This window comes from Helobdella robusta, assembly GCF_000326865.2.
Source record: "Helobdella robusta unplaced genomic scaffold HELROscaffold_82, whole genome shotgun sequence".
NCBI lineage: Eukaryota > Metazoa > Annelida > Clitellata > Rhynchobdellida > Glossiphoniidae > Helobdella > Helobdella robusta.
Genome location: NW_008705476.1, coordinates 1 through 11,545, shown reverse-complemented (window position 1 = coordinate 11,545; position 11,545 = coordinate 1). Strand labels below are relative to the sequence as shown.

Genomic DNA, 11,545 nt, shown 5'->3' with positions numbered 1-11,545 from the left:
CATAAACCACACTTTTTAGTTAATTTTATGTAACTATAAATCATAGCACTCCAAGTTATGGTATTCAGCACAAGTATCATTTTACTTCTGTCTGCCTATATGTCGAAGAAAAATTAAAAGAGCATTGCTGTTAACACCACAAACAAGCAAACACACAGACAAACAAACGAACGAACAAACGAACAGAAAAACAAACCGACACAAAAAACGACAATCGAACAAACAACAACCTAAACCATAACAGACAAATATCCTAAGCCTCATTACCAACAACAACAACAACAGAAACGTCCTTGGCCATAAAACAACAACAAAACTCTAGTAACAACAACATGAAAAACATATATAACAACAACTTATACAACAGCAACAACTTACGAAGTAAGAAAAAAACGCATGTAACAGCAACAACACATGTAACAACAAACAACAACTAATGTAACGACAACAGCAACACATGTGTTAACAACAACAGCACACGTAATAACAATAACAATAATAATAATAATAACAACAAGCAGTACTCATTAAGATTGAAAGCATGAAAAAGACATGTTCAATTTAATTATTCATAAATTTATGGCGCCAAGCGACATCGGCCATCTTGTACACACGTACCCTCATACAAAAATCATACAATTTATAACCATCGTATGTATGTATATATGTTTGTATGTATGTATGTTTGTATGTTTGTATGTATGTATGTATGTATGTATGTACGCAAGCTCGTACGCACGTATGTACGTATGTATGTATGTATGTATGTATGCATGTTTGAATGTGTATCTTAATTGATAAGATTGCAAAAAATGAACGGTTTTAACCATAAATAATGCATAGTATGTATGCATATATGTATGTATGTATGTATGTAAAAAAAATGGCGTCCAGGTCGCTTGTATTAAATGAGTTCCTGTATTATTTAGAAAATAATTGGAATTTAGTTGAGAATGAAACGTTTATTAATAATATATCTGTATTTTATATTCATGAAGATATTGTAAATGCAATTAAATTGCTAAAAAGTGAATTAAATAATTTTAAAATTGAAAAAAGTGAAAAATTGCAGTCGCGCGGGAACATGAAAATTGAGAAAATATTGGAATGTATATCGTTAATTAAACAGTTGAAAGAAAACAAATGTTGGGACAAATGTCCATTATTTGTTAGTTGTAATTTAGTTAATAGTTAATAAGTTAATAAATAGTTAATAAAGTTCCAAAGTCTGAAAATTTGTTAACATTGAACTTCGAAACTATCAAACTAGAATTAAAAGATATATTGCACAAACAACAGGTGCAACTTAACAAAGTTATTGAAACTGTTGAAAGTAATAAAGCTGATATTATTTCATTAAAAAACGTTATTAAAACTGCTGATATTAATAAACCAGAAGTAAATAAATTGAAAAATAAACTAAATTCTAATGTTGTAAGTGACTACAGTACTGAAATGACAAACAAGGAGGGACAAAAGAAAAATGTCAGTAGTTCTCTGTGGTCAGACATAGCAAAGTCAGAAGACAACGGTATCCCGTTCTCAACTGTAAACGGAAAAAAATCACGTCGAAATAACAACAATTGTGAGAAACAAAACAACTCAGGAGAAACCAGCAACAACCCAACAAACAACAAACAAACTGGAAAAAAGACAGCTATGAAAATAATCGGTAAAAAAGTTTCAAATGATTGCAAACTGAAGGCAGATAAAATCTTGATGAAAAAATCTGTGTTCTGTTTAAGCAACGTCAGCAAGTGCCACAGAAATGATGTGATGGCCTACCTAACCGACAATGGTATCCATGTTGTTTCCTGTTATCCCGTACTCAAACAATTCAATAAAATGGCACCAGCTTCTACAGCCGACGTCAATAACAATAATAATAGTCAAACTGAAAATAAAAAAAACAGATGAAGAAGAATCCAGTACGTTTAGAGTTTGCATCGATAGCTCTGATTCTAATAAAATGAAAGACCCTGACATAATGCCCGAGCACATTATAGTACGCGAGTGGCAATTCAATAAGAAACCAGAAACAATTGTCAATCAAACAAAAAAAGATGGATAAACAACATGTTGATAATGATGATGACAGCAGTGATGATGAAGAAAAAGACAATTTAAACCCCAAGCAAACTACATGTAAAAGGTATAACAATTTTAAGTAGTTGAATGATGAATATAAATTAATAAATAAAGATTTTGATAGCAGTATGTTTTTCAACTTAATGCATTTGAACATAAGAAGTTTGGTCAACAAAACCGATGAATTAGAAAGCTATTTGTCAAACAGTCACATCAAATTCAATGCAGTTGCGATAACAGAAAGCTGGTTAAACGAACGTACTGAAAGTTTGGTTGGCATGGATGAATATAGATATGTAGACAAAAATCGTCATGACAAACACGGTGGAGGGGTTGGTTTCTATGTCTGTAATGATTCTACCTTTCGAATAAGAGATGATTTAAATACCATTGGCTCGCCAAAGTTTGAAATGTTTGCAATAGAGATCATTAACAATTTTAAATATAAAAATTCAATTGTGATGGTTAGCTATCGACCTCCAATATACGAAATTAAACAATATTTTAAAGAATTAGAACAAGGTTTACAAATAACTAGTAATGAAAATAAATTTGTTTATCTTTTGGGAAATCTAAATATTGACTTATCGCCAGAAGTTAGCAGTATAAATAAAATTCAATTGAACCAACTTGTGACATGTTACAACCTCAAATCCATGATCACAGTTCCTACAAGAATCAGTAACACAAAAAAATCCACTATAGACATTTTGTTTACAAATCATCCAGAAAATATTATACAATGTGGTATCATTTTATGCGACCTATCAGACCACATCCCACTTTTTGCTTCCACTAATCAAAAAATAAATAATAAGACAGTTGCTGACGTTACATTTTCAAAATATTCTTATTCAACACACAGAATAAATAATTTAAATGAAGGTTTATGTAATGCCGATTGGACAAGTGTGCTGAGCTGCGATGATGTAAATGTGGCCTTCCAAAATTTCATCGACATCTTTCGGTTACATTATAAAACTTATTGTTCAGTGACCTCTAAAAGACAGGCTCAGAAGATGACAAAAAAACAAACCGTGGATAACTAAAGAATTTTAAAAAATGTTAAAAAGAAAGAAAATGTTATATAAAAAATATCTAAAGCACTAGTGATGGTACGATAATCGAAAATTCGATTCGATTTCGATTCGATTTCGATAATCGAAATCGAATCGAATTGTTCTACAATTCGATTTCGATTTTTTAAAGCGTGTATGGAAAATAAAAATATTCCACCGTTTTTTTTTATTTGGGTCTATATAGCATCCATATACGTAAAATAACATAACATGTATGATGATAGCATCGTTTCATTGATCGTCGATAAACTTTAGTTTAAATTTTTTTATTATCTTTCTTTGGTTAGAGTTAAAAGTTGATTGAATTTGAATTTTTAACGCGGGTGTTTTCCATCTTGTTTTTCGATTGAGTTCAAGTTATTTAGATTAAGTTATTTTATTTAATTTTTTATTAACGTGACACACGAAGAAGAAAGTATGAGTTGTAGTAATAAAGCTTACACTAAGGAATACAAAAAACGCAGCGTTATATATGAATATTTCACACGAAATAATGCAGAAAATGCTACGTGCAATGTATGCCAAAAGCAAGTGAAGGCTCCAACGGGAAACACTTCGAACTTGAAGCAACATTTGCAAAATACGCATCCAAGTTTGTCTGAAGAACTAAATGCCAAAAAATCTTGCGTTGAAGAATCGAAAAAAAAGGTGCGTTAAAATTTGTTTTGTTCTTCATTTTAAAAATTAAAAACATTGCAACTGTTATAAATCTAAATTAATGAATATTCATTTAAAGTTATTATTAGTTAAGTAGTTAATATATCTTGTCACTATAGGATGATAACAAAGGTCAAACTAGTATGTTTGACTATTCGACCTCTGTGAAAGAATGGGAACCGAACCATCCCCGAGCTAAAGCAGCTACTTTGACGTTGGCAAAAATGATATGTACCGACTTACAGCCTTACAGCATAGTACAAGATAAAGGTTTTGTGGCATACAGCAAGTCTTTGGAGCCACGTTACAAGTTGCCTGATCGCCACAAACTGTCTAAAGAAATCATCCCAGGTTTGTATGAAAGTTTCAAAAAAGACGTTGCAGAATCCATTCAACAAGTGGCATCATTGGCTTTAACAACCGATGGGTGGACGTCAAAGACCAACGATTCGTACTTATGTTTCACGGCTCATTATCTTGACGAAAATTTCGTCATTCACAACGAATGCCTTAAAGCAACTCATTTTCTAGAAAGCCACACTGGTAGAAATTTGGCTCAGGCTATTGATGACTGCGTAAAAGACTGGATACCAAATGTCAATATTACGATTTTTGTTATTACAGACAATGTAATTTTTGTTATTTTTGTTATTACAGACAGCTAATATGAAGTCGGCTATGAAACAGCTCGCAACATTTCAACATTTTACATGTTTTGCACACACTACAAACTTAGTAGTCACGGATGCTATCAACAGCAATAAAGAGATAACAACGCTCCTGACTAAAGCGAGAGCTATTGTTGCACATTTTCATCGCAGCAGTAAAGCAACACAACGTTTACTGGTGGTACAAAGGCAGTTGAATCTCCCTACACACAAACTTAAGATGGAGTGCGTAACAAGATGGAATTCGACTTATTATATGATGTCACGACTTGTAGAACAAAAAGATGCATTGAGTATGTTACTGGCTTCGAGCGACACAATAGAAAACCTAACTGCACAAGAATGGAGAATGGCTGCCGATTTTATCAAGGCTCTTAAACCTTTTGAGGAAGCCACCAAGCTTATTTCTGGCACAAGATATCCAACTGCTTCAATGGTCATACCGTTGCTGAATATTTTGCAAAGAAAAATGGAAGATTTTAGTGTCAGCGGTGAACACATCAACTTGAAAACTACATTAGTTCATGGCATTAAGGCACGTTGGCCAGATCACGAAAAAAATAAAGTGTTTGCGATGGCAAGCTTAATTGACCCAAGATTTAAACGATATGCATTTACAAATGAAGAAGCCTCAAAAAATGCTTGCGATGACGTTGTAGATAAAATGATCTTTGAACATACATCTACACTTCCTTCACCTGGTGCACAATCTGTAAATAAAGCATCTAATGCAGAGGAAGTTGGAAAAAAAGAGTCGGCTCCTTTCGACTGTTCACAAATATCGTTATGGGGAACATTTAAAGATATGGTTGCCGCTGCTGCTGAAGGACAGCAACGTCAATCACCTAAAGATAGAATGAAAAGTGAACTGGACTGTTTTCTTCAAGAACAAATTATTGCTCCTGAAGAATCTGTTTACAAGTGGTGGGCCGATAATGCATCTCGCTTTCCAACAATTGCTAAAGTGGCAAGAAAGTATCTTGCAATTCCTGCTACATCTGTGCCTAGTGAACAGATTTTCTCCATGTCTGGTCAAATAATGAATGAACGACGAAACCGACTAAAACCAGAACATGTGGAACAATTAGTTTTTTTATGTCATAACTTGCGGTTGAACTAAACTTTAACATCCTTTATTTGATTAACTGCTTTTTAAAAGAATGTTATCAAATTAAAATTAGAAATTATGCCAGAAACTTGTTACCAAAAATTTAAATGCAAATTATTGTGTTGCTTTTCATTTGAAAAAAAATCGAAATCGAATTTTTGTAACCTAAAATAATCGAAATCGAAATCGAATTGATATTTTGACATCGAACCATCATTATAAAGCACACATCGTCAGACAACTTTACAGCACTCAAATCATGCAGCAAATTATGCAACAAGATCAAGTGCCAGTTGAAAAGACAATATTATTTTAATCTTCTACAACAAAGCAATGGCGACAGCAAAAAAATATGGTCAATCATAAATTCTTTAACGAAACGAAATAACAAAAAAACATCAACAATTCAATTAACTTTAAATGATGATCCAATTGATAATCCTGAAACTATCCTCAATAATTATTTCATCAATCTGGCCTCAGATATGCAGGAATCATTTGTAGAAGACACAAGATGGAAAAATTATCTTCAAAATGGGTCAGTAAATTCATTTTTTGTAACCGTGTTTCATCATCTGAAATCATTTCAACCACAAAACTTTTCAAACCCAAGACGTCGAGTGGTTACGATGAAATATCAACCAAAATAGTAATATCAACAATTAAATCAACAGCAACAATTCTTGAATATTTAATCAACTTATCATTTGACAAGGGCATCTTTCCTAAGTGTTTCAAGACATCCAAAGTTGTTCCAATTGCAAAAGAAAGAGGTAACTCAGAGGTTAAAAACTTTCGACCTATATTTTTGTTGCCTGTTTTTTCGAAGATTATTGAAAAATTGATGCACAGTCGTTTGCTCAAATTTTTTGAAAAAATAACATTCTTTCTAACCATCAATTTGGTTTTCGAAAAAACCACTCAACTGAAATGGCAATACTGGAACTGATTCAAAAAATTGGAGTCGCAAGTGAAAAGAAAAATTATGTAATTGGAATATGTCTCGATCTTTCAAAAGCTTTTGATTGTATTGACCATTCGATTTTATTACACAAACTTCATCATTATGGTATAAGAGACTCCAGTTTGACTTGGTTTCGTAGCTACCTTTTATCAAGATATCAATTCGTTACCTGGAACAATAAAAATTCAAGTAAATTGATCAACAAAATAGGCGTTCCGCAGGGCAGCATTTTGGGACCATTGTTATTCATAGTGTTTGTGAACGATCTACCGATGGCCTCAAAATTTTTTAATTATGTTTGTTTTGCTGACAATACAAATGTGTTCAGCAAAGGAAAAGATATTAACATACTCATCAAATATACAGAAGAAGAAATTAAACATGTTAATTCTTGGTTCTCACTAAATAAACTTACTTTAAATAGTTCTAAAACGCAAATGATAATCTTTGGACCAACTCAATATTTAAACTACAAAGAACCTTATAAAATTAAAATAAATAATATTGATATCTATGAAAATAAAACAGTTAAATTTCTGGGCGTTCATCTAGATCAAAAGTTAACGTTCCGTGATCACGTTAATAGTGTTGCAAACAAACTTGCCAAATCAACTGGTCTGATGAACAAGGTGAAATTCTACCTCACAAAAAAGTGTCTGAATTTGTTGTATCACTCACTTTTTATGCCACACGTGATTTATTGCAACATTGTCTGGGCTGGCACGTATCCTTCAGTCACGGATCCGGTTAAACTTATGATGAAAAGGGCCGTCAGAACCATCACCATGTCAACGATGAGGTCTCATACCAAGGAGTTATTTACGACAACCAATAATCTTAATTTTAATCAATTGAATATTTATCGTACTTTGATTTTTGTGTATAAGCAGCTTAATAATCAATTGCCTAATACGTTTGCTAATTATTTTAAACATGCTAACAGTCATAGGATGTCTAATTATTTGCAATCGAATAAATCAAAAACTAACATTTTACATTCGCATGTAATCTGTAAGGGTCCTAGGACCTGGAATAACATTATTAAGAATGGTTTTCAATATAAGGCGAAATCGGCAACTGATTTTAAAAAAAAGTTAAATCGTTTTTAATAATTAACAATTATTAAAATTATTATCCTTATTAATAATGTAGAGATGTTTATAAAATCACTAAACATTTAATGTCCTAGGACCTGGAATAACATTATTAAGAATGGTTTAATTTAATTTAATTTAATTCTATGATTAATAATTTAATAAATTATATAAGAAATGTATTTACATCATGAAATTTATGTTCTCTATCTATAAACAATTTCTGTTGATATTTTTAATGCGATTATAATTATTTATGAAACATTATTTTTTAGTTAACTACCTTTTGTTTTATTATCTGTTATTAACATACTAACAACTAACAATGTTTGATATTAACCACAAAACTCTGAACATATTTGTCTAGGTGGCTGTGCTAGATGAGCCCATTAGGGGCTCCATCACATTAATCCCGTCTCTTATTTATTATCTGTAATTTTGAGGAGCAAATAAAATTTCGTTTCGTTTCGTTTCATAGGTGCAAGTCCTTTTCAAACATATGTTTATATGGGATTATGCTTCTGTGTGTGTATGCTTCTGTGTGTTTGTGCGTGTGTGTTTGTGCGTGTGTGTTTGTGCGTGTGTGTATTTGTAAATATTTGTTTTTTTAGATCGCTTATATTTATCAACATATCTAAGCTAAACTGTTTTTTTAGATTTTTGGCACACACACTTTATAAAAAAAACACACACACAGACACACACAAAAGAAACAAATACTATACTCACACGTGAAAATGCAATACACACAATACATGCCCGTAAAACACAATACAATACCCCGAAAGACAGCAGAGTACCAAGAGGGAAATGTTGAACTGAGAAATAGAGGGTCAAAAACGCACTTAGATATTATCAGCGTTAACAGCGGTGCGTAATGCCGTTATCTTCAAACTCATTTGTTTAAAAGGCACATCAGCAACATTAAAATGCCAAAAAAAATACAATAATTCAATACAAACATATACAAAAATATACAACAAATTTTACAACACAAAAAATATACAACAAATTATACAATCCAATACAAATATATACGTACGTAAAACCATACGTACGTTTCTTTGCGGTCGTGTGTGTGTGTGTGTATGTGAATGTTTATATGAAAAATTTTGCATGCATAGACAATTATTATTTTTATGCATTGTTTTATGCATATAATTGTTTATACATTCAATATTTTCTTACTTTATCTATGCTAATAATATTCGCTTGTTTATGTCGACAGTTAATATTCTTTGTTTATGATTCTCTCCGTGCTTTTGTATATGACGTTGTTTATATCTAGGGCGTTTTTATATATTTATATTCTATAATTTTATATATATTAAATTATTTATTTATAATTATTATATTTTTATATATTCTATATTATTTTTATTTTTATGAGTTTTTGGGTTCCGGTTATGCTCGTGCTCAAGAATTAGCATAAACATCCTTCATAAACTGTGATGGTGTATATAATAAAGAGCTACATAGAAAATGAAACAATGACGTCATCATAAACGCAGACGTTAACAACGAAGTGAACATAAACAAAGACAAATTGCACTTGTGATATTATGCAAGAAGAAAGAATAGATACAAATATTCACACACACACACAAACACACACACCTACACACATACATATATATATATATATATATAACTACGCACATTTACAGAGATTTAACACAAATTTTTAAAACAGTACATTGTAGATACGCATAAACGTGTATAAGCCTTTATAGACATGCACATAAACCCTTATTTACACTCTCAAACATTAGAACTTATACTTTCCCACAGACGAACACACGCACAGACAAACGCACAGACGAACACACACAGACGAACACACACAGACGAACACACACACACACAGACAGACGCACACGCACGTAAAAAGTCATCAAATGAAGTTCGCGGTGACTTGACGATTCATCAACGTTCAAACGACAACTATATGCTTAGAGAACATTGTTTTTTACGTTATGTTTTGCTTTTTGTTTTTTTTGTATTTATTTGTCTTTTTTTTTAATTTTTGTAGTTTTATATTCTATTATACAAACATACACATAAATGTATACAGATACCCATACAAACACACATATATACATACATACATACAAACGGAACGTACATACATACATGCATACTTACACACACACACACATACACACACACATACATACATACATACATACATACATACATACATACATACATACATACATACATACATGCATACATATATATAAGATGAAAAATGATGACAACGTTGATATGGTGATCATTTGCGATTGTAATATTAACATTCTTGAATGTTGTTGTTGATGATGATGTTGTTGTTGTTGTTGATATTGTTGTTGCTGCTGTTGTTGATATTTCTGTTGTTGCTTTTGTTGTTGTCGTTATTGTTGTTCTTATTACTGTAGAGTTGTGGTGATGTTATTTTTGGGGATTTTTTTTTAGTGCTAACGACATTGAGACTGAAATTATTTTGATAAATTGTTTTTGGGTGTCAGTATATTTGATATTGTCGTTGAAGTTGTTGTTGGTGGTGGTGATGCTGATGTAGTAATAGAAGTAGCAGCAACAGCAGGAGTAGCTGTAGTAGTAGTAGTAGTAAAAGAAATAGTAGTGGTAGTAGTAGTAGAAGTAGTAGTGGTAGTAGTAGTAGAAGTAGTAGTTGCAGTAGTAGTGGTAGTAGTAGTGGTAGTAGTAATAGTGGTAGTAGTAATAGTGGTAGTAGCAGTAGTAGTAGTAGTAGTAGTAGTAGTAGTAGTAGTAGCATTAGTAGCAGTAGTAGTTGAAGTAGTAATTGTTTTAGTAATAATAATATTTGCAGTAGAAGTACCACGTGTTTGCATTAGTTATAGTTAAAATGGTGTTGGTAAGAGTAGCGATTTTTGTTTTAAACCATTCTTTTTTAGTGGAATTTTAGAACAGTAACCGTTAAATATCGTTAGCGACCAATGTTCTACTGCCGTCGTAACAGTTGTAACATCTGAATTTGAACAAGAGCTCGGATGCTGTCTCGATGAAGAATTGTTGGTGTTTCGTTAATCGCCTACTGGTTTTTTTACGATAGCTTGTTTTTCATTCTAAAAAAATTCAAACTTTGGTACGTCTCTAATAAATTAACAGTATTAGTTACTTTTACTACAATTACTATCACTACTACTACTACTACTACTACCCCCACTACTACCACTATTACTACTGTTGGTGTTGTTGTTGTTGTTTTTGTAGTAATTGTAGTATTAAATAATGAAGAACAGTGTATTAAAAGTATCAGTGGTTATATCGATAGTAGTAGTTGTTGTAGTAGTGGCAGTTGTTGTAATAGTGGTAGTTGCAGCAGCAGCAGCAGCAGCAATAGCAGTTGACGTAGTAATTGTCTTTGTAATTTTAGCAGGAGTCGTCGTCCTTTTTAAGTGTAGTAACGGTAGTAGCAGCTAGCGATAGAAATAGTATCTGTGGCATTATTGTTATTCTAAATATCACAGTTTATTATTTTTATTTGTATTAATTTTTATTATTATTATTTTTGTTATTATTATTATTATTTTTATTGCTATTATTATTTTTATTTTTTTGCGCGCGTCTTTGACATGGAGGATAAATTAAATATGGCGGCCGCTGTAGTTACACGTCTGCTCTTCATCTATCATCATTTCTTATATTGATAGTGATGGAGGTGTGAAAATGGTTGTCGTTGTTGTTGATGTCGTTGTTGTTGATGTTGTTGTTGTTGTTGATGTTGTTGTCGTTGTTGTTGATGTTGTTGTTGTTGTTTTTGATGTTGTTGTTGTTGGTATTGCTGGTAATGTTGTTGTTATCATTGTTGTTGTTGTTGTCGTCGTTGTTGTTGTCTTCATTGTTATTGTTGGTATTGTTTG

The 11,545-nt window shown here is 31.8% G+C and overlaps 2 protein-coding genes across 2 annotated transcripts; both read left to right on the top strand.

Annotated features, from left to right (window-relative positions):
• Positions 1-332: 332 nt before the first annotated feature.
• HELRODRAFT_182195 (hypothetical protein) lies at positions 333-1,917 on the top strand (the record flags this gene model as incomplete). Its single annotated transcript, XM_009032502.1, has 3 exons — positions 333-381; positions 999-1,168; positions 1,300-1,917. 3 exons carry the CDS (start codon positions 333-335, stop codon positions 1,915-1,917), a joined length of 837 nt encoding a protein of 278 aa, XP_009030750.1.
• A 3,431-nt stretch (positions 1,918-5,348) lies between these two features.
• Positions 5,349-5,612, top strand: HELRODRAFT_90391 (hypothetical protein; the record flags this gene model as incomplete). The annotated part of the gene is made up of 1 exon (XM_009032495.1): positions 5,349-5,612. One exon carries the CDS (start codon positions 5,349-5,351, stop codon positions 5,610-5,612), a length of 264 nt encoding a protein of 87 aa, XP_009030743.1.
• Between the last annotated feature and the right edge of the window lie 5,933 nt (positions 5,613-11,545).